The 24,942-nt window shown below is 36.9% G+C and overlaps 1 protein-coding gene across 4 annotated transcripts; it reads left to right on the top strand.

Annotated features, from left to right (window-relative positions):
* On the top strand, window positions 1–23,978 carry LOC139995883 (calcium uptake protein 3, mitochondrial-like). 4 transcript variants are annotated; one of them, XM_072019800.1, is made up of 12 exons: window positions 1–230; window positions 14,667–14,802; window positions 15,339–15,449; window positions 19,029–19,076; window positions 19,167–19,249; window positions 20,062–20,124; window positions 20,745–20,846; window positions 21,585–21,713; window positions 22,037–22,260; window positions 22,600–22,757; window positions 22,812–22,969; window positions 23,612–23,977. In XM_072019800.1, the coding sequence occupies exons 1-12, from the start codon at window positions 24–26 to the stop codon at window positions 23,678–23,680; spliced, it is 1,488 nt and encodes a 495-aa protein (XP_071875901.1). In that variant the 5' UTR covers window positions 1–23; the 3' UTR covers window positions 23,681–23,977. The 4 variants fall into 4 exon arrangements, with proteins under 4 accessions (XP_071875901.1, XP_071875902.1, XP_071875903.1 ...); XM_072019801.1 differs by lacking the exon at window positions 20,745–20,846 and having other exon boundaries at window positions 23,612–23,976; XM_072019803.1 differs by lacking the exons at window positions 1–230; window positions 14,667–14,802 and adding an exon at window positions 15,078–15,217 and having other exon boundaries at window positions 23,612–23,978.
* Window positions 23,979–24,942: the final 964 nt, after the last annotated feature.

Consider the following 24,942-nt stretch of genomic DNA (forward strand, 5'->3'; position numbering starts at 1 on the left):
CTTTCTTGACTCCTGCAGAGAACATGGCGAACGTAGTGAGGTTATCACGACAAGTACCATCGTTTGTACGGCATTCTTGTGGTATCACACGTTCTTATAATTCGTGGCATAATAACAGTGAAGTGAAAAGATGGGGTCTCAAAATCGGATTGTTTGCAACAGCTTCTATTACGCTTTATTGCGGTTACAAGTATTTCCGAACTGACGCGGTACACGCCAAGGTTCGAAAGGTTTGTAAATACACATTTTCGTTTTATTATTTTGTACAATTAATATACGCTTTTTAAACGATGCACGCGTTGTTCGAAATACAAAAGTTATCGATTTAAATAGCGAAAGTAGTGTGGAAAGAAATTTGTTTATAGGAATCGAGAATGTTTTTGTACTCGACTTCGATATATTATTTCTAGATACTTCTCGATGATTGTTTTGACACTGACATCGAATAAAATAGATTCACTTTGATTGAATTTTATTGTGTGATTGATAAGATCCTTGACCGGAAGAATATTACGCAAGGCGTTACTTACATTTGAAGTTATAACCGTCACAGGTTATAGGTTAGAATTCGATTCTGTTTATATCGAAGCGAACTTCACAAATATCGTTTGAACGATGCGATGTTCAATCTATTTACTTAACACGTTGCTTTTTATAGTATCTTAAAGATATTGTAATTTAATACACATACTTATAATATGTAAATTCTTGTAAATAGTGAGTATAAATTACTGGAAAAACTAGAACAGCAATATATGTTCGTATGTAGATACGTATTATGCAAAAATAGGTGGAGGAAGAAAACTTTATTTGAATAAGTTTTTTTATACGAATATTTTATATGATTTTAGAAATATTTACAGAAATGTACATTTACCGTATTTTGATAAATAGAATTTTAATAAAGTTGTTTTTAACATGTTTCATTTCTAACGAAAGGAATACAGGAGATGTTATTTACGATGAAATAAATTTGAGTAAAGATCTTTATAGCAGACATAGAAGTTTCTGTATCTCCAATAAAGAAAAATTACGGTAGTTAGAGATTCATATATAATTTCGTTAACGTACGTACCTTCTTATATTTCGACTATAATTGAAGAGATTATACAAGTTACATCGACGATTTACATAAATACTCGATAGTTTGGAAAATATTAAATAGATTCGTATACGCAGATAGTGTTATTTCAAAAAAAGTTGAGTACATATTAAATACAGCTGTAACTACAAGAAGAGGCATGCTTAATGTCAAAAAATGCCAGAATTAGCACTTGACATGACATTGACATCTGAATTGCCAATAATATTACTTTTTCATATCGCTATTCAATGTTTTATCATATTTACTGTTCAATTAGTATATAATCTTAGCGTTTACAAGAAACTTCTAGTCGATACTTTTCCGCGCGTAAAAGCAAAAACGCGATCGACACAACTCGATAGCACTAAGTAGTCAAACACGTTTTTAGAAGTCTATAGAAGTGTAGTGGTAACGGCCTACATTTTATAATCTTCTATCTTCAATTTCATTTTTTATTATTAATTTAATAATTAATTTAATATTATTATTATTACGATTAATCGCACAGATATATGCAAGATCTTTATCCAACGTGTACAGCAACGCATTTTTTGTTTCTCTTAAATTCATTGTAGTAGATCTTTACTTTTGCCGAAAACGTGTAAACAAATTCTATTATCTAAGTCTACCGCTTAATCGAACGAATACCGACAAATCTAGCGATCATACAAGTCTGCAATTAATTTAACGCTATTCGAAACCCTAGGTAACCCAGTAAATAGATGCAAAGTTCAAAACCTGAGCGGAACAACGACCAAGATCTCGCGATGTAGAGGACAACAACTCGTTTACGCGTCGATGTAACACATTTCCCGCCACATGTTCTCTCGTGGACATGGATCGTCCTTTGGTCTAGCAGAACAAGTGCGAATCTTGGGAAGATCTGTGCTCGATCCGTGGTTGCACACTCACAAATCACGGACCCGAACAAGCGTCCTGCGATCGCCACAGACTGGCAGCCGTTATCGCTCCAATCGTCCAAGATTCGACCGCATCGTTTATCCTCGATCCTGGTTGTGACTGTTTGCAGCATCGCGATACAACGATCGATAGATACGCTATCTGGTGATAATCCAGAACATGGCTCCGGCAGACGCGAGAAACCAACTCGCGAACGGTATCATCGAACCGAATGATGATAATACTTGGACAGCTCGTCATGAAACCGTTAACAGCTCTGTCTCTCTCTTTCTCTCTCCCTCTCTCTATATATCGCGTGTTACGCGAGTCATTACAACTTTGCAACTTTCCAAACAACCTAACAGTATGAAAGATACTTTGTTCGGATATTTCGTACATTTCTGCACGTTACACACGTTCTGTACATTCGTGCTCGTTTAAATTTCCCATGGAAGCATAAATATTCGCATCCCATCGTCAAAAACATTATGTGTGTTTATGACCAACGACTGGATAGATTTATGAGCTATCCAGTTGCCCCCGGTATCCAATCGCAACAACGTTGCATCGTTCGTCTACGTCGAATCTAAGAACTCAATTTGTGGCTTAAATAACGATCTATGTAGCTACGTATACCGCTAGCGATCTATTCGATGCTCGTTTTCCATCTGGTTCGATTAGCCAACGGTGATTCGACGATAATACGCGGCTACCATATAGGATTTATACGGTTTCGAGGAACTCGTCCGGAATTAAGAGTCAATACGGGCGTAAATCATGATTTTCGAACGATAAAGCTTCGCAAGCTGTCGAACGTGTATCGCGAAACACACCTGGAACTCGCGATTATTCGCGAACCTTGGCTACGCTATGTACGTCTTCCCTCCCATCCCTCTACCCTCCAGCTATCTCGATACGATTATGCTTCTTGCTGCTGGCAGGGAATTGATTATTAAAAGATAGGATGAATAATGAGAAGCAAGATAGAGTCGGTCGGATGAGGTACAATTTGTTAAGAGGTCGATTACCGAGTCAAAACCAATTACCAAGTTTTTGAAACACGAAAAGGAAGATTTTAATGCGGCCTGATGTTTCTTGCTAATAAAACACGATTAAAAAGAGGTAACGGTGGATGCTTCGTTTCTAGTGTCTTCTTTTTTCGTTTTATCCACTTTCTTTTGTCATCTATTTGTTTGAGACAAGTGTAGGGTAGACGATGAAGCGTAGGGTTGGCAGATACGCGTACGATCAAATTGATTTATAGGCACGTGGAATATTCTTTGTGAAAGTTTAATGTCAGTCCTTGCCGAGAAAGGGAAGATTATCGAAACTATAGTAGTTATCAATAACGATAAGGTCAATAATATCGGAAATTATACAAATAACAGATCGGTGAATATGAAATATCGTTTCTTCGATATTTGAATTTATCAATTATCGCTTATCGTTAATGTTAAAAAGAAGGAAGCTACTTAATCGCGAATTGGAATTAACGATTACCGATTAACTATCAAAATTCTTCAATGAAATTAATACTTATGCGTCGTATCAGACTTGGTATCGATTAGCTTTTGATCGCTAATGGTTAATTAAATTAAATTTCAATTAATACCTGACAATCGATGATTGACGATCGAACGATTAATATTTCTATACACCTAATACAGCTAATCACGATAAATATTTATAATTAACTAATTCGATCGGTATTCACCGTTGATTCCATTACTTTCCTACATAAATTGTTTTAATACTAAACTTAACACACTACGAGTCAATAGAACTAATAATAGCAAAGCTGATATCTCCTTGAACCTGTTAACGGTTGCTCGATGTCGAAGATAATGAAAAGATTTGTCACTGAGACTGCCGCGTCAAGCTACAGTAAATCGAGAAGGTTACAATAACGCAAACTTCTACGTAAACGTAGAAACAAGTCCGTGTAGCAAGTCCGCGTAAGAACAAGTACTTATGGCGTATTCACGCTGGAAACTACATCAGATCGAACTGAACTCCTATAGACGCGTTATCTTCTTGTTCTTGGTCGAACGAGCGACATCGAAGAATAGTCATAAATAGAAGGTTAAACCCCATAAAGAGAAATTCCGCGAGATCCGTGCTGATATGGTCATATAATTGGAATTCGTTTATCAGATGGACCATTATGAGCCTTCGCGTTGTAATGGATACCCGAGTATTTGCTCGCGAAGGTGAACCTGATTTTCTCGCGAGCTCGCGTGACGTAATCTCTTAATTTTGATATCATACCGTATTTTGCCGATCGTATATCTGCATTGATTATTACCAGTCCCATTCCGTAAAATTATCTCAAGTGCTGTTAATTAAAAATAAGATTCACATAGAAGTACGGTACTAATTCACGAGGCGCCAAGAGATATTGATAAGCGAGCTACGTTCCTTAAAGGATTTGTAAGCGACTTGAACGCAGTATCGAACTATTCAGATCCGATGACACTTGTATAAATATGCGCGTAAATAATAACGTAGAAGAGAACGAAATTTGGTACGTCTTTCGAAAGAACAGAAAGATAACGTTTACAGAAAAAAGCCCAAGAATTCGATATAAAAGGGATAAAGGAAACGCGTTGATACAGGAATTATATACAACTGCAGAAATTCTTCCAAGAGCGAGTCGCGTATATTTTTCCAATTGGCAATTGCTAAAAACTAATTTCCTCGAGTTTTATACGCGTGAATATTAAACCTTATGTATGAATGTGCTATGAAACTGACGATAGGTATAAAAGAAGCATTTGCAAATATCGCGTATAAATTGTAACAACGACGTTGACACGTTCCGCGCGATAATTTTATTCTTATGGCACATCTCGTTGATACGAAACATCCCCAACGACCGCTGGATCAATTCGTCCCTGAATATAAATTTCTTTCGCGAACGCGTTCGACTTATCTAGCGTGTGGAAGCTCCTCAAATTGGATGTATTACGAAACGATAAAATTGTTCGAACGAGCGTTCCGTTTAGATTAAGCGACGTACAAAGAATATTTTAGGTTTAAACGTTGGAAAATTTACGACATGAACGTAACGGGATAAATTCGATAGAAATGAAAAAATTGGAAAAACTGGTGCAACGATTGAAATAACCGTGGAAGAAAATGGGTGAATAAATTGGATAGAAATGATTTAAACAGGCGCGTAAAAATTTTGTTGGAACGTAATTTTCTAACGCGGATTTTAGAGTGCATTAAAGACACATTCGTTAAAAGGTGAATGTTGATATTGGCTTTTCAGCGTGAAACCATAAAATTATGATCGTAAAGATATAAACGCATTGGTTTTTCACGGGCGAGGCTGTAATAAAGGCAATCTCATCGCGGACCGTTTAAGAATCTCAAGATATTTCACGTTCCACTTTCTATCCTGTGTATCGGATAAAAAATATAATTTTCTCGGATAAGAAATGTTGATTAATAGCGGTAGTTAGCCATTAATATTTCGTAAGGAGACGTGTAATTTTATAAACGTTAGATTTATAGAGTTTAAACATGAACCGAAACTGCGCGTACTCTTGAAACTGTGTCTTTGCGATCGATTAAACTAACTTAAACCTTGCTAGGATTAGAATCGTTTGGACCACCGGTCGACTTTACGCGCCTATAAATCTAAGTTCATTAGTTTACTAGGCGTGATTCAGTGAACCGCGAACCGTTTTACGAGACATCGATGCTGATCAAAGATTTCTCTTGGGCCCTTTTTCACCCAAGTATCTTTAAATGATCCGATGAAATGTAGTTTCGATCGTGCGTAGTTCAGATCGTTATATAAATAGCTGTAATAACATAAATAGCTCGGTTTGTTATATAAATAACTGTAGTAAAATAAATAGCTTTAAATTATTTCGAGAAAGAAAGTTGACTTAGCAAGTGGTAAGCAAACAAATAACTCAGGCTACCGCCAAACATTATTTAATCGTAATTCGTACTTCTATAATAAGCTACGCTTATTAACACGCTTTCTAACATTCTATACGGTTCAATTTTCCATATACGTATATAACGTAATATTCATACACGTGTATAAAAATCCAGCGATTATTAGAAACTCGAATGCGAAGAAAAAACGTAGAAATATATTATAGTACGTAAGAATATATATTATATATTAATATGCGAGATAAAATACTCGTTACGACGTTTAACGCGCGATATAAATCTCCATTCAGGTTTTATTTCTGCGAATACGTTTCTCAAAGTATACGCCTGATGATGATCATGATCGTGATCTTATCCTTCTGGATTCTTCGGCTGCTCGAGCAAATCATCGATAGCACAAATCCTCGCCTCGCGTCGTAAATATTCGTATCACAGTCGTTGGAAAATGAAAACACCGTCACCGCCGAGAAGCAAATCAGTTTAACCGTATCAAATTGATAGGTATAGAGATATGCAATCGTTATCGTCATTAACTACTATGTACTCGATACTCGTAACAAAAAGTAGATAGTAAAATCGCCGGGGTAAAGGCGTAGGATTCGACAATGAAATTTTCATATCTAAACATGCGTATGCAAATACGCAGCGAGAAGAAGATACTGGTTGGACGCTGGTCTGTTATCTGATTTCAATTTCCTGCTGCAATCTCGGCGCCATGCCACCGTGCTTCGCCGTAAGATCCGTAATCACCGTTGCATTATGCACCGAGACGAGCGGCGCGCGTTGCTGCATCGATGGTAGGCAGGTGTTTGCCATCCACGTGGTTTGCCATCGGTCGTGTATACTTTCCTTTTCAACGTCCGCGCCAACGTTTGACCGTAGATGTTGTCGGCCACCCCGGTTGTTGTTGCGTGACATTCTCGAGACGAAGAGAACGATACGAGACTCGAGAGGCGTCGATTATTCCGCTGTCCGCTTTAGTTGCCGGAACCTTATCGACAGGCTTTTCGATGCCAACACTCATCGACCTGTCAATCGGTTTTTGTCGATACTAGCGACGTATCCGCGTTCGAACGAGTTGGTCGAGACTTTAGCCAAGAGCTGTGGTTATCGTCTTTGTCTCTTGGTCTGAAAAGAAACTGGAAGAGTTAACTAGAGTTAAGGAAGAGTTAACCTAGTTTCGAAAGGTATCTTAATTCACCATTACGATCTATACGAGCTACATCGAACCTCGAATTCCTTGTAAACAGCAATTAAGAACATAGACGTAATAACTCTGAATAAGAGGTGTCACGAGAAACACCATTACTGAAATAACGTAAACTGAAATAGTATAAATAAGGTAAACGAAGGAAACAGCCTAAAGCGAAGAAGAAAGAGTACGCTTTACGTGATCGTCGGTATCGGTAAATATCAAAATTAACGAATAAAATTGCGTGAAAATTTGAGAACGCCTTTTACGCGTGTCCAAACTTTTGGCCAATAGAGAAAGACGCGGTATATAGGCGCGTTGCGTCTAACCGAAAGAACCGAACGCGTAATCTACATGCTAGACGCTCTTACAGGAAATGCCGCCTTAGGCGATTCGCACAAAATTGTTGCTGCGAAATAGCGATTCTGGTCGCGTGTTCCTCCTTTATTGAAAACTATAACAACCGAGGAAGGCGAACGGTGAAGCGGAGATGAGGTCAACCGATGAAGAAGGGGCAAGGGTGAGGATAAAGAGGGGATCGTTTACGGGTGCAGATGAAACGGGCCTTAATCACACCACACTGGCAGCAACATGTCGAAAAAAGAGGACGTTCAGGGTCCACGGAAGAGTAAAAAAAAAAAAAAGAAAAGTCGGATGCCTCGCACTTAGCATAATGTTCACCGCGCCTGTCATTACCCTGGGCCGCTAACATGCCAGCCTAACACCCCTCGGATCCGGTAGACACGCAAGGACGTGCCAACAGACGTTAGTTAACGCGGCATCACGCATCTACGAAGATACGAACCAACTTGGCCGGAATATTGATCGGGCTGAGCGTGATCTCGGGTTAAATTAACACCGCGTCTCGTTCTGGTAGCGGCGTCGGCGTAATCATCGTTCAACGCCCGAACAAGACGGACATTATATTTGATTCCAGGAAAACGCGAAGAACCGGTTGCCTGGGTGAAAAATTGGGTTAATAACAGTGATAGGTGATACACTGTGTACATAGCTAATTTGAAGCTCCCCCGTGGTCGCGGATCCATTGCTTTAAGATTCGAGCGATCGACCTTCTTCTTGTTGTGCTCGCTTCTTCGCTTCCTGACAGTCGTCGCCGTTGCTCGTTAGGTCGGTGGACAAGATGGACAATTATAAATTCGAATAAAAATATTTATAAATCAGAGTGTTCTTTTATGCACGTTTACGCCAAACGATCTAGGAAAATTAGCGCCAGCGAAAGCCTGTAAATATCGATGCGTACCTCGTTACTGGGTATCGTTCGGTTTCTTGCTGCCTCTCTTTGCGCTGGCGGATCTAATCTCGTAACTTTCATCTCTGGGATAAGCGGCATGGTTTAGAGTAAATGGGATCGGTAATCGATGATTTACGAGATGTTATTTTTCTCTTTCCGCAGACTTCGATTAGTTTTTTACACGTGCCGGTATTTTTGTAATAAAAACCAGAGATGATTCCAAGATGACCCAACGAACTCGTCTATAATACATCGGTGTAAGATAGAAATTCGATTCTTTGCGTGCTTTTATTAAATTGAAATCACGCCTTAGATTTATTACGCTCGAGTACTAGAATCACGTGGTCTTCGACGGATGTATTAAACGTACGTTTAAGTAGAAACTATTTCTTTTTGTCGTCGATCAAAATACTCGATAAATGCGTTTCTATTCCAACTACGATTAACATCAACCGTTATAGTATAATACACGTCTTGTACAACATTTTTATATGACGCGTAATCATTCACATACGATAGACAAATACAAAATGGTCCATCGTTTCGTTTATCTGCTGCGAGCAAAGATCGAATTCGTTGCTTAAATTTAAAAATATTAAGATTTCGTACGTTGTACGAGAGATTGTACGCGTAATACGATTATCACGATCGCACTATTACGATCATCGTTAGTACAGTTTGAAATAAATCTAAGAATGTAAGTACGTGGAAGTTGTAAGATTGCCTATTGAAAAAGTCATAAATTTGAGCGTCAATTATCCATTAGTATCTTATTATTTTTTTACTTAATCCGCTGCTATTTCCTGTAAGATAGCGTTGTATGTTTACAATTATAATCATTAATTTTAAGGAAACTAAATTACAACTTAATCGATTAGGAATGTAAAGGAACGACGCTTCTAAGAAATAAAATACGTGGCTACGTTCAAATTCTGGAAGTTTTGATTTACGCTACTAGGAGCGTAATTCAGCCCGCCGTATAACGCAAGATCTCCTATTTATCCTACGCACTGGCCCGCGAATTTAACCTTTAAGATAGTTGTAACTAACGAATACGCGTGTACAAATTTATTATTACGATCGAACAATACGGCGATTCCATAGATTCCGATAAATCGCTAGCAGATAAGATCACGATCGGCAGACTCGCTTTCACATGGTGACCCACGGAATAAAATCTGGTGAAATTCAAACGCTAGTCGAAGAATCGACTCGAACAAGACACGACAAGAAGATAGATGTTTCGTTTTTCAAAGGGTTGTTGGTGGGGCCGAATAAAAACAGACGAAGAATTTCATTTACCTGGCCACGTTACAACAGACCCAATTTCCAAAACGACGTGGTACTACGGTGGTCCCTGGCCTCTGGTTCATTCGGTAGCAATTTGTACAAAGGGGCACCGGCACCTTCGATGCTTTTCGGCCTCTTCTCTAACGAGAAGATTAGACCTAACGGCGTTTGGTATCCCATAAATCGGCGGTGCCGCGCGCATTAACCAAGGAAAAGAAAAGGAGGCGATTTATGGGTATGTTGTAGCGTAAATTCATTCTCGCGGAAATATCTTTCCCCCGTGATTTCAGCTTCCTCTGTCTCTCACGTATTCCTCAACGAGGAATTGTGAGATCGTGTCCCTGGATACGGTGGAGCAAAGGTTATTTCGTAAGAATTTTCGAGCTCTACCGACGACTTTGTCCCATCATTGACCTTGGCAAGGGATTAACACGCTTTAAAGATACGAATTTAGAGACACTCGTGCGCGCGAAGACACTGACTTTTCGCCTTTCGGCCGATGGTCGTGGAAAACGCGAACGTCGGAGATAAAATAAAATAGAGATATAATCGTATTTAAATCGTACCTTGACTTTCTACCGGAAAGCTATTTTCAGATTCTTTTACGCTCCGAATACTTTTCCCGTCTCGTTATTTGTTTTTAGAATCAAACATCTATCTGTTTTTAGCTAAATATAAATACGATGCCGTGCTTGTTACAGTATTTTGATATAACATAATCGAAAACTTGAGACGATAGTGCGACGCCTTGTTGATACTTTAGAGATGCGCGAAAAATTTTAACCATTTTCTACCATTCTTCCTTGTATAACTTTGGTCTTTTTAAAGCGATGTTGCTAATTAGGAATTTCAAAGATCAATTAGTGCCATTTATAGAACAATCGCAAAGGATACTGTGCTATTGGTTGGATTTCCTTGAAAAGTTATCGTAGCGGTAGATAGCAGCTGTCTCGAGGAAGTAAACTTCGGTTGCGTAATGGTTTTTGAAGTTTAACGGTTTATAGACAGCGCGATGCTTCTTGAAGCGGTAAGAGGTTTATGGAAACATGTTAAACGTCAGAAAATATTAGCATTCTCAACAGCGCCTTACGATTCGCTGAGAGCAAGCCAAACCAATATTTGCAGTTTTAGTGGAAAACTTACATCACTATATAGTTGAATATGTCAATATTTTTCCATGCTTACAATCAGAATTAACGAACGAGATCGCACGTGTGTATCTATCTCCGGCGTTTAATCGAGTCATCCCGTGTGCGTAAAATGATTCAGATATGCCTAGAATATTTCAATCGTGTAAATAAATAGCATATAAATATTACGATACGATACAACGATGTGCAAATACTTTTTCCAACCACTGTATCATTTTTGACTTTGTTTCAAATTTGATCGTCATAATCGCGACAGTCGGTTCCCGTCACAGAACCGATGATGTTTCGTACAGCTGACGTAACATATTCGCGAAAGGTGTTTACGAACGTTCGAATACTTCCGTGAGCCGACGTATTTCAAAGCCATCGAAATCGAAGGTTGTTATTAAGAAGAAAAAAAGAAATAGAAAGCACATATCTTTCAGACACTTGCGTACAAACTGTAAAAGGAACGACTAAATGGACACAGAGATATGCATTTTCTTTTATTGTTTATTTGCTGAAATTGCCATCGATAACCGCACTATTATACACGTACACTGGCTATAACTATAAATCTCGTTGGGCGAAACAGTAAAAATTAATACACGCATTTCGTACGGAACGTATAATCGTTACTTTCCCTGGGTCGCGTAATTATACGAATAATTATAAGCGGGATACCGGGTACATTGCAATAAAATGATTTTATTGAAAATACGATTATCAGATTTACATACATGTAGGAAAACGAGCGCTACTCACGAACCAGACATAACAGACGGCTGAATTAACGATGCCATTTTTATTTCTATAAATTCACACTTAATGGGTATGCTTTTTAGCAAAGAAAAAAAAAAATAAAAAAAAAAGTAGAAAAATAAACTGCTTGCGTGTACGCATGAATCTTCGAGTTACTTCGCCAGATAATTTCGATCGGTAACGGGAAGCTACTATCACGGGTACGGACCATTGTAAAAACGATTTGTCGCAGAAAAAGAGGCTGATTTACGGTCAGACCGAGATTCACGCTTATGGAAATGCAACGAAAAACGAGAGCGTCGGCCAAACATCCTTCAAGCAGCTCGCCTATAAATAAGCCAAGGATCCGTTTCACGCGGATAATGACAAACGTGTGATGTAATGATATCGATACGAACCAAGGCGCACCGTGTTGATATTCTGCTTTTAAATGAACGTGTTCGCAGAACGGTACGCGCGGTAAACTATATCGTGCGCGGTATAGTTCGAGATGCGACGACGAAGCGTATGTTCTTTGAATAGAAACGAATAACGATATATTAGAACGCGCATAGTCAACACGCAACAACGTAAATTACAAAGAATAATACACCCAATTTCTTACTGTTACGCTCGTAATTTCTAAGCAACGAATAACTTATACGCGCAAAAGACGCTGTTTAACTCTTGTACGACTGGTGCAATCAAAAGGAAAAGAAAGAAAAGGTTGCAGAGATTGAATGGATGCTGACAATAACTCATAATCAGTTGTCCTGAAACTTGACTCTTGGAACGGGGCGCCGCGTCGCCGGGTCGCCACGTTCCAGCAATTTCGCGTCTACAGAATGAACGATTCAATCTGCACCGGTGAGATCGCAAATTCACGTCGTTACACGAGAATTGTGTGCATAACCTTTAAGGCTTAACTGCAGCTTACGTCGCGAAATACGCATATTGCCTGAACGTAGGTAAGCAGATAGCTGGGAGGAGAGTAACCGGCCACTAAGTGGGCGTACAGGCTCCCACGAAGCAAGCCAACAAAAGGGCCTCGCCCTTTTAGAAATTCGACAATCTTTCATAGTCGTGTTCCAACCGCGTATCGATAGTTTGTTAACCTCTAGTAGCTCTCGCGAGCAACAATGGAATCGTGCTGAAGCGGAGACCCATTTGTGGTCCCCGGCATACTGGAATTTCCTACGTGTAGCTAGAAAACGAAGTACGGTATTTATGGGTAAAATCGCACTCTCTTTCAATATGGTATCGTACAACGTGCAATTTCTTTTTTCCAAGAAGGATATTCAAGAATATGGATTTCGGCACGATGATACGCTATACTTGGCAGGATGGCTTATTTTATTTGTAAATATCTCGTCCCTGATAATATATTTATACGAATATCAAAATAATTCTGATATTTTAAAGTCGATATTTATTCATTTTATTGGTAAACGAATATCGGATAGACGCTTAAAAATAAATACTTGGATAATTATCGTGTTTTCTATTGCACTCGGTATGCGTACAATCGTTCGATTCTAATTTGGAATTAGACGTAGATACTTTTATTTTATATGTAATTTGACGATTTGTAAGGCTATCGAATAATAGTGTATTATGCAAATAAATTCAGAATCGGTGTGGGCGGTAGATGATCTTTTCTCTGAAGCAATATCGTCGTATGACACGAGGATCGCAACGTATTTCATACATATTTTAAGATTAGAACTGCCTTCTTGTATCCGTAGAGTTAAGTCTATAATCTTTAAGCTGTCCAAGTAACGTTTGCAATATCAAAGCTATTAATCTGAACAAAGAAGTATTTCATAGATTACATGTAGGTATACTGTAGACAATTGATTTATGTGCAATAAGTGATGCAATAAACTTGTGAATTTCAGTTTTTTATCAAACGATACACGATTTAAGGATATTCTAAATTATGCAATTACTTGTCCGTGTAAGTAGTAAACTATCGCCTCAAAGATATCGAGCTTATACAGCGTAAGTGTTGAATTCTATCGATGTTTCATATATATCGCACAATCGGTTTAATCACGAGATTACAGATCGTAGGGATACGGAAGATGTGTGAATTTCGCGGCATATACTTACGCGTTCGTCCTAAGCGCGATATTCAACGTTTCAAGAAATGCGGTAGAAAGAAATTCTTTTATTCCGATTACATGCCGATCAATCTTCTAATCGTACAGTTATTTTGAAAGCAAAACCAGGAGGTAAACGATCCTTTTAGAATCAACGATTTTTCCCGAGTATTTATCGATTACAATTGCAAAGTAACATAGATTTTTCGGACAGATTCGGTAAGCTAACTCCTGAATTCGATAGTAATTCTTTTTAAATAAGTAGTTGACAAAAATGTTGTTTCTTTCGCAGGTAAAAGGAACAACCTAAAAATGGATGTTCTTTGAAATTATTCTTATTCCTCGATAGTTTACTGATAATATTTGATCGTACCAGCTACAGAAATATGTACTTTTAGCTATTGTGTGTCGCATTACTGCGGTGCAGTGAAGTAAGAACTCGAGTAGATATTTGTATATTGAACGTTCGAGTACCTATCGTACTGTACGAGCAAAGTTCGATTGAATAGTGTGATTTTATAAACGATTTTATAATTTGATAAATTAAAATAGATCGATTGAAATTTTATGAAATCAATGAATCGTCAAATACTATATACACGTGTGTATGCATAAATAGAAAGATATCGTTAAAAAAACCATTACGCTAAATGCTAAAGAAGAGAGCTTAATGACACTTGCAAGCTAGAATAGGTTCTTTCGAACAAGGTCGCCGATATGGCGCAAAAATTTAACACAAAATATATGCGCGTCCGTATGTATTGAAAAATTATATTCGTATAAATAAATATAAAATTTTATGCTCGTATAAAAGATCTATAAACAGCGCCAGATGGTATTAAATTGTAGAAATGCAAAGATGAAAGCAAAAATCGACGCACATAACTCGAAGGCCTTTTTTCCACTTGCGACTAGTCGCGCAACTTGCCAAGTAAGTAGACGCGGTAGCAGAAATGGAAATTGTGTCATATTCGACAATACATTTTGTAGTCGCAAGTGAGGCAAAGAGGCCAAAGATCGTAAATCGATGTTTATTTTTCTTTTTTATTCTGTCACGCAGAAGGAGGACGAGAATGTAGTAAAGTTGACGATGAGGGAACAAAGATTTATAAAATTTGCATCGGTGGAATATGACGGGCAACTGTATATGACACCTCAAGATTTCCTCGACAGCGTCGTTGAAACTGAACCCAGACGTGAGTATTAAATAAATTAGCAAATGCTAGAAATGATAACTTGCGATAATCGATAAGTTGCGAGATCGGAAACGAACTGCTGAGAAATAACTTGTTATCGATCAATACCGTTAACAATCGCGGTCCTATCGTGATAATCTAACATTTGTTTCAAATAAAATGTTTAAATAATCAAAATACTACTTTACACGTGCTATAGGTATATGTGTATACTATGTTTTCAACAAGATAAAGGCTGATTATTTCTCTTTGATTTCAATAAATTTAGATTCGCCGAGAGAATCGTAAACATAAAAATTGCAGAACTTTAAAAATAAAAAATTCATCGACCTTCCATCTCGATACTTTTACGTATGTCGCTCTACGGTCTACGAATAGAACAAACATTCTAAGTATCCGAATTTATACGTCGTTCGTACGTTTCTGTCACGGTTCTTTAATGCACTTTAGCCTTGCGCAAACTGACAACGACGGTGCGATGAAATCGCGGCGCCTTGATCAATAATATAAATAAATAAATTTCGGTGATATTTCAGCAAGGCTGAAGAGACGCGAGTTAACTGACATGGAGCTGGATGTGATGAGAAACAGCATCCCCTCGCTACGTCATGGAAATCCACATATGTTCAGAAATCTCCGGGACAAAGGTGAGCAGTCGAAAAATACCGCTTGATTTTTACACTTGCTTAGAGGGAAAGAAATTTTAACGACGTTAGTTTGTGTACAGAACCGGGCGACGAACGTGTCTTTCGAACCTCGAGACTGTTTCTCAAGCATGGAAATATTTCTAGAGAATAGAAACACTCGTATATGTGCGACCGAATGTATTTTAGCTCGCGGTAAATATTAAATTCGTTCAGATTTATATGCTCTTTTCGTTTCTTAAAAGACATTACGGATCCATCGTCTATTTTCAAAAGGTTTTTATATCTTCGATCCTACCAGATCGTAGGTACCCATTCTTCGATTATTCCATGTTAAGATACTTCTTCTAATTTTCAGCCTGCGAGTTATATAAAACCAGCGAAAAAATCGAGATATTAGAAATACGATATTATTATCGATAATATCGCGTGTGTTAGAGAGGAAAGACCGATCGCGTGATTTTACATTTCGACTCGGTTAGTTGTTAGTCGCAGCTGGCGTGGAAAAGCGACGAAGAAATTGAAAATTTGACACGAACGATTTAGATTCGATGCGTCCCGTGTGAAAAATTTCAAAGTTGCTCTCTTGCAAGGTTCTCGGGTTTCGTGGCTCGGAGATCGGTACAGCAATTAATCCCGCCACCCTTGCGACTTGCGACGATCGAAATAACAGGGCCGCGTCGCGTCGTTAACGAGTCCCTGGTGCAGCTGGTTCGAGCCTCTTCCTGCCTTTTTGTGCGTTCACCGCACGTTTGTCGCGCTAATGGAAATGCAAATAATCACGTATGGAGCCAGTTTCACACTTCTCTCTAATAAACGAGTTCCCTCGCTCTCTGTGTATCCCACTTTCTCTTTTTTCTTCCATACCATCGCGATGCGATGGTTGCTCACGTGTTACCAACACGGTGTTAGTAAGCCCAGAATTTTATAGGCTAATATACGAGGCCCCTGACCTAATCTGTTTCGTCGACTTATTATAGGAAACGTTTATTAACATATCACGTGTGCTATACGACATTTTTTGGAATTTTGTCGGTACTATAGCGTCGTCGTTATTTGAAAAGTTAATGTAAAACTTCGAGTTAATAAAAAATTTGAAATATGAAAGCAATCTGAAGATATATACAGAAATTACGAGACATTTATCACGGACATGCATTTATTAAAATATAATACAGATAAATAAAATGTAAAACGTACAGCACGAATAACTGTCTTAAACGTGCTACAATTATGCTAAATACACGCTAAAGCAACGTTAATGCTAAAAGCTATCGCATTGAATATCGAGGCTTACCCATATAACAAGTAATTGGCCGTACGTTTTCAGTTTCGCTTCGAACTCTTCGTAAATCGTTAACTCCTTACTGTTCAATAATTTTTGCGAGCTACTCCTTTTGTCGCGCTACATTTTGTACGAGATACACAGGTGTCCTACTGCTTCTAGATGCAAATATAGATACCCATATAATGTATACAAATTTATACGAAACCGCTCGCGCCTCGTGTATTTCCCATATAATTTCATGCTAAAACGCTTGTGAACCACTCGCGCGACAAAACTCGCTCGTCTACATCGCGTTAAAAATATCGGTTCGTTCGCTGTTCGAAACCATTTCGACGCATGACTAAACGGAATTACTTTCTTATTGCGCGAACGCGCACCAAGTATGTAGTACATCGTATCGGAATGAATCGTGGAATTTTATGAATGAAGTCGCGCAAAAGTAGTATACACGAAGCGTGTGTAGCGCTAAGCAGCGAAGAAACGTATAGTCTTTTTCTGTTCATAGACAACGAGTTGTGAAACCGTATGAATGAAGATACAGTGCGAAAGTTGCTTACGCAACTACGAGTCCGACTTTTAAGGCGTTTTATTTACTTCGTAGAAACGTAGTTTCGAAGAAACGAGTGGCGAAGTTTAACTGTGTGATACGCGCGAACAGTAACTACGAGAGAATAAGCCGATAATAAATATGTAAGAAACGTTATCGAGTGTACGTAAACGAGTTTGAAATTACGTGAAAAATGGCAAAGTAATAATTTTCGTCGTCCATCCAAATGAAAGTAGGGAATAGAAATTTGGCGGAGATCTATTAATCTAAATGGAGGATACTTTGCAAAAGCAAACGGTTTATCGAGTGTTTAATTTTTTTTTTTTTTTTTTTTTATTTGCCTGCATAAGAAATTTACATAATTCACCGTTATCGAATCGCATGGAAAGCGTAAATTCTGGGAAAAGAAGATACGCATCAACGGAGCAATTTTATCGAATAAACGGTTCGAAAAGTTTCTTCAAACATCGATAACCTCCGAAAAAATTCTTCTTTCGAGAATCGACGATCGTTTCCAAGAAAAGATCAATTTCACCAAACGGAATTTCTCTTTCTAGAACAATGCAACGAGAAAGACATTGCGCTGTAAGCGTCAGCTTTTATTTAGAGTTTTTCTGATGTTCGCCGACTTTACTCGCCGAATAGCTTCATTCGTGGGGCACTTTTAATCGGAAATTTCCAATTCAACGACGATAAAAAGAGAAATGGATCGTGAACGTCGAGCGTGAGGAGCTTTGGCGTCGACCGTTTCCTTCCACTCACTTTCTTCATTTTCCGCTTCGTAAACTTTCCTCCGGCTTTCGTAGTCGTGAAAACGTTTTATGGAGTGCTTATGGCACATAAAATCGATTCCACGATCGTTCGGCACGAAGCTGAAAACACGCTTCGAGGATGATGCGTTCTGTCTGACTGGAAGATCAAAATTTAACTTTGGAAGTAGTATTTCTCGCTGCGAGACGTTAAAAGCCTGAGTTATTTGGCGTTTCTTTAAACCAAGAAAAGGGATGTTCCGAGGAATGCCTAGAACGTTATGGGGCGTATCTAATGCCGTTCACAGCTACCTCTTCTCCACCATGGTTCAGGGCAACCTGTTACGCTTAGATTACGAGTTAACGCGATTATCGTGGAAATTAGTACGGCACTTTATCGTTGTGTCGTGTCGCCGTAAACAAAACGAAGAGACCCGGCCGTCCGCGCGCGATACATCATTTTCCCATAAATGGATTTATTCTTAAATGGGTATGAATCCCGCTTGGGGGCCCGGCTTCTTTCCGATAGACCAGACCGACTTGTTTCGCCTCGTATACGTTTGAACGATTTAACGATCGAAAAGTCGTTTTAACCGAATGAGATTCGAACGCGGAGATTAGCTAATGACTGAAAATCAATTAGACCGGGGATTAGGATTTTTGTGTAATGATTAATGGCTGATTGTTAGTGGATGCTAGTTGTGTATGATGTGTTTTCGAGTAGATTTTCTATGATTGATTATTTTATGGAAATTTTATCGTTAAGATTAAATAAATCGTATTATAAATATCGACTGTAGCAATGACAAATGAAAGCTATGGATATTTGATAAAGTTTTCAAAATGATAACGCGATATGTAAACTATTGGAACTTTCCTTTATTGAAATATTACGTTTCGAGTTTCCTCTTACGCTTAGTATCATCTTATAATAATAATAATAATAATTTACGATACGTATGTACACGTAATAATAATTCTTTCCTTTGTTCTCGTAGGAATTATATCTTACACGGAGTATCTCTTCCTCTTATCGATCCTAATCAGTAAGTATCGTCGTACAATATATACGTATTTTTCATGAATTTTCGCTATTCCGTATTTTCATTAAGACGTGACAAAAATTTTTATTGCAGAGCCTACGTCGGGTTTCCGAATCGCGTTCAACATGTTCGATACGGATGGAAACGAACGTGTGGATAAAACCGAATTTCTCGTGGTAAGATAATTCTTTGCTAAGTTGCACATTTCTTACACGAGTCCGCTATATAAATTATCACGATTTTTTTTCGCGTTTGTACTTGTTTCAAATTTATTTCGATTAAATATTTTTCGGTAGCGATAAAATTTCAACTTTTAATAAAGCAAGCTAAGTTTAAAGCCAGTTAAGAAAGTGCACGTTCAAAGTAAGCTTTTTAAGTTACGTGTTTCTTTTAGTATGTCTCTGCAATATTTCCAGTGCAATTTTCCGATAAACACGCAATTCACGATTCACAGACAAAATATTCGACAATAACTTGCGCATAAATTAAATCAACGTGAAACGATGCACGATCGACGTTTACTCCTTTTACTTTTACAACATTAAATCGTATTACCTTAAACTAAATTATTCGGTTGAATTTAAGTTGAAGCAGAGATTTTAAAACGAAGCAATAAGAAAATTCCGTAGACGGAATAGTACAGAGGCAGCAACAAATACGATAATTATATAGAACGAAAGATTTATTTTAATTTTCTAATTCACCTTGAAATTACGATTTTATATTTTTCGCTAAATCGAATGAACGTACGAAACAGAAAATAAGAAAGCAAGATAAATATATCGAATGCTATATGTAGATTTAACATGTTCGAATTAAGCATACAACGAAAAGAAACTCGCAGCAATCCGATCAATGATCTCGTTACGAAAATAAATTGCGGGTTCTCAGAAACGAAGAAAAATCATACGATCTAGAAGACGAAGAAGATCGTAGTATGCGATCGAGGATTTGCCAATTTGCACGGATACGTTTGTAATTTTCACAGATTCGACGATTGCTTGGTGGTAACCTGACAAATCGACATCTCGACGATGAAACAGAATGTGCAGTGAGTTTTAACATGTTCATGAAAGAGTAAATTGAGCTGGTATTCGCAATCTTGATTATCATCGCGCGACTCATTACGCGCGATTGTAATCGTAACTCGAACGGCGTGCTGCACCTTTGACATCTAACAAACCTGCTTGATAATATTATTAATTCCCTCTCCTACGGATATCTAACATTCTTTTCTAAATAACGTAAACGATAATATAATTCGCAAGACAAACCTAATCGAAATAATTTCGTATTCTGTTATCAGCGAACTAAAAACGATTTTGCACTATCTATGTTTTCTTATCGATTAATTTTGAATGCATAAGCTGAATTAATTACTAATTATTTCCATTATTCCATCATTTTTAATTTAAGTTAAATAAATTGTCAACTAACTCCACTTCGTTCCGTTGTTTTATGTATTTGTATTTATCGTTTGTTCCTAATCTCTTTTTATCGTGCTATTTTTATTTACACTTTCGTTTGTGATTCTGCTTCGTTATTTCAGTTCACGAAAAGCTTAAGTATACATTTTTTACGTTGCTTCTTAATTCATCTTTTTTATGTTTTATTCGAAACAAGTGCCTATTACAGATATACTTCAATATCTCTTTTTGATGTATTTGTCAGTTGAAACGTATAATGCCACCGGGCGAAGATTTCGTTTACGAACCAAAACTTCGTAACACCCGAGAGCGCAATGACAAAAATCAGATTGTCTCGAATTCCTACGTAAGTTGTTATGCAGATGCACGTGATTATCTGTTTGACTATTGTAAGAGTGAGTTTGAATTTTCCTACTGCATTTGTATTATGATTTTAATAAATAAAATCCTTCTAAAGATATATTTGATAATATAACGATAAACTGAATTGTGTGACGATTGTGAAATGTTGAGTTCGTAACACAAAAATTACATTATTTAATCTTTGTTTAAAGTTTAGGTTCTATTCATGAATATGCCTACTAAAAATTTCCAAGAGAAAACTTCTAAACATAAGTCGGGATACTCTGTTAATAACATTCTTCGTTAAACTTAAAATACCCTTAAGATAAAATCACAAAATTTCTACTAATACAACGAGTTACTTGTATGGTCGAAACGTTGGCGCGATTTACGAATAAAATTAAAAACTCGAAAAAGTTACAATAGTTCATCGTTTCTTGGACACTTAAATCTCAAAATTCAGCTACATTCGGGTTAAATTTAATAACTAAAAAATAATAAGTTAAAGAGGCAGATAAGATAAAATGTCTTTTAGAATACTTTCATTTATGTTTGCTAAAATATATGTTATCCTAATTGTTAGACCATTATTCCAATGTAAAGTTTTGGTAAGTAAACGTTGATTTCAGCTAAAACGATACCTACATGTGTGTATAACACTCTTCTCTCGAGGTTTTACGATGAATTATAAAACAGATCTTAAAAACAGAAATTTAAATATCTTTTTCTTTCGTTCCTACAGATGGAAAAAGTTTTCAGCCATGCTTGGAGAGGACGTCACGGTACCGAGACCCAAGAAAAATTAGATCTTCTGAAGGAGAGGCAAACAACTCCCGAAGCAATTCAAGTTCAATATATCAACGATGACCAAGTAATATACGATACAATATTCGAAATAACTAACGATAAACACTCAAACGAAACTATATCTTCATATTTTTTTCTTTTGAGATTTTTTATATATATATATTTTGTTTTAAAAACATAAGGCTTTTTGAAAGCGATAATTGTATATCATTGTACTATTAAAAAGTTTTTATAAAGGAATACTATTTACGAATAAGAGACGATTAAAAAGGATTTGTCGAATCTTGAAACTAAAAAACGTGAAGATAAACAAAATTGTAAAAAAATTCGTTGTGTAAGACGTTATTAGAAATTAGACACTACTGACTATGATCATATTATTTTCAGGGCCTGCAACGACGACACGCGGTCGATACCACTCTGATGGTACACTTCTTTGGAAAGGATGGAAGCAACGAGCTGAAATACGAAAATTTCAAATGTTTCATGGAAAACCTGCAGCAAGAAGTTCTAGAGCTCGAATTCCACGAATTCAGTAAAGGCCGTGATATTATCTCCGAGATAGATTTTGCGAAAATCTTGCTACGATATACACATCTCGATACCGAAGAGTACGTTTTCCTTTTTCCGATTTTGTTCTCACGCGCGTTGCTTCGAATAAATAGAAGGTCGTTCGTAAAAGTCTCGTTTCTAAAATTTCATCTCGTTACACGCGCAATGAGGATTTTTCGTTAAAAACTTGTGATAAAACGAATAAAAAATTACGAAAGAAAAATTAAAAGTAAGTGTGAATCTTGGAAATTCGTACAAATTTCATTTAGTAGAACTGATAAAATTTAGAATTAAATGCCTAATATTTGTACCGGTGATCGATTCATCTTCTTAAATTACTTCTTTAATTTTTTGACATTTCAAATGGCTAAATTTACGTCTATATTCTATTGTTACAGATACGATAAATATTTGGATAGAATATTAATAAACTCACATCTTCAAATCGGTATTACGTTCGATGAATTTCGTCGTTTTTATCAATTTTTGAACAACCTCGACGACTTTTCAATCGCTATGCGAATGTACACTCTGGCGGATCACCCAATATCAAAAGGTATATTTATCGTGAAAGAAATTTAGATATATATTACCGCGTTTCTCTTTTCAGATGAATTCCAACGTGCTGTGAAAATTTGTACAGGCAGTACACTTAGCGAACATATTATCGATACTGTCTTTGCACTTTTTGACGAGGATGGGGATGGCCAGTTATCCTACAAGGAGTTTATAGCGATAATGAAAGATCGGCTACACAGAGGTTTCAAGGTATCGATTGAAAAACTAGTTACCTGCATTTTTAAACATACTGTACTTGGCAACAAATGTCTCACATACATCGCTGTTAACATTAGTCTAAGTAAAATTAAATGCAAACTTTGTTGACAACGTAAGAGACAATTTTAAAGGCTGCGAAATAGTAGGAACGTAATTTGCATGTTTATAATAATCGAGGGGCTTATGACAAAAAGCGACGTCGAATTTTTCTATTATTTAGAAAGTAACACATTCTCTGACAATAATAATCGGAACCAAGATTCACAACACGATGAAATCGATATTACGAAAAATAATATATGCCAAATTATATTCAACTCGTCGAATGGGAATTAGCTACTCTTGTAGAAGTAATTGCTGTTATGCTGTTATGAGATTCACAACTTCATAATATAATTAGATACAACTGTACCGTAATATGAATATACATATGTAGATTCACTCACGACGGTGAATAGTTTGTTTAAAAAAATTAATACGTATCGAAGAAATATTGTCTTACTTTTCTGAAAGATAGAATAGGAGCGTCCTTCTTGTTACAAGTCCTTTGGTTGTTAATTTAGTTAGCAATAGTCATTGTGCTTGTAGCAATTAACAAATAACTGTTTACCTATGTTTGGTTTTATTTTACAGTCTCAACGACGACATAAACATTTGCAAGCATTTTCTTCGTGTGTAAAGCAAGAAGTGAAATCCCGTTAAATGACGTTAAGCAGAGAAAATGAATTTAAAAGCGAATACAGGTACTAACCATTCAAGAATATCAAGTGCCATTGAAGTTTCAACGTTTTTCTAAGTTCTAGTTCCATTTCGTTAGTACAATACCATTGTGATAATTATTTGTTACCGACTGAAACACATTTATAACTCAGAAGCTCTACCTCTATTTAGTCCTTACGTATCTTATTGAGTTTTTCTATTTATGTGATTTATTATTTTTATTGTTATTTTTTTTATTATTTTTTTTTATGATATATTATAAATAATCAAAATTCATTAGTCCTAACAGATAACATTTATCAAATTTAAACAGTGTATTTATCTTTAAATTAAAGACTCTTCGATGCAAAATCTTACGTATTTAATATGTGGATTTAGATGCACCGTTGAGTCATTCTATACGAAATAAGGTGCTAAATTGATTGAAATCAGTATTACCATCTTTTTGTGTATAACAAAGCAGAATATATGGTATAAATAATTATAGTAAACAACCATCACTTATTTTCTTAATGTGCTATATTATATTTTTGCAAACTTTTGTAACTCTCAGTAATTAATGTTAAAAAAATTTTGTTTCAACTACACTACTTGATAACAGTTTCTTCAAAATATAACGATCAAAAAACTCTTCCCCCCCTCTCTCTCCTATTTCTTACAATTCAATCTATAAAATTCATAGCTTAAATAGCAACAAATAAGCTGCACTTTCGTTTCTACGTTATAAAATGCCATTCCACCCACGTGCACCGTCAATGGCCCAGTTTCTCTCTTTTTACCACAGACTACACGTAGTAATTGTTATTGTTATCACTCATCACACTGATTGCCGTCTGCTCGTCTCGTGAATTGAGCCAGCGAAAAGAGGCACATGATTACTCGTTCCCTACGGCTTCACATCAAACGAACTTCATCGTGGACAATGATTCCGCAAAAGGCTTCCTAGTTTCGAAGCAACAAGCATCGTCTAGGAATGCAATTCTCAAACGCGTTTAAACGTCCTGGCTTACAACTCGAGTCGTCGAATTAATGAAATCCCATAGATAAGCATAAACGCAAGTAGCATTTTGCATCTCTTCCTGTATTTCCTTCGTAAAATCGAAATTAAAATGTCTTTTAAGCATATCCTTTAGAAACATAAACGTATCTTAAATTTCTGCAAATGAATTAAATTGTTCCCTTTGAACTTATATCTTTATCGAACGAAATGACGTGTATTCATAAGTTTCATAGAACAGATTTAG

Source organism: Bombus fervidus, chromosome 16 (assembly GCF_041682495.2).
Source record: "Bombus fervidus isolate BK054 chromosome 16, iyBomFerv1, whole genome shotgun sequence".
NCBI classification, from domain to species: Eukaryota; Metazoa; Arthropoda; class Insecta; order Hymenoptera; family Apidae; genus Bombus; species Bombus fervidus.

What these genes read in the sequence shown, in the direction of transcription:
- LOC139995883 (XM_072019800.1), top strand. Translation starts at nt 24, where the DNA reads ATGGCGAACGTAGTGAGGTTATCACGACAAGTACCATCGTTTGTACGG. An exon ending in AATATATCAACGATGACCAA is followed by an intron (nt 21,714 to 22,036) that starts GTAATATACGAT and finishes TATTATTTTCAG; the next exon opens with GGCCTGCAACGACGACACGC. An exon ending in ACACATCTCGATACCGAAGA is followed by an intron (nt 22,261 to 22,599) that starts GTACGTTTTCCT and finishes CTATTGTTACAG; the next exon opens with ATACGATAAATATTTGGATA.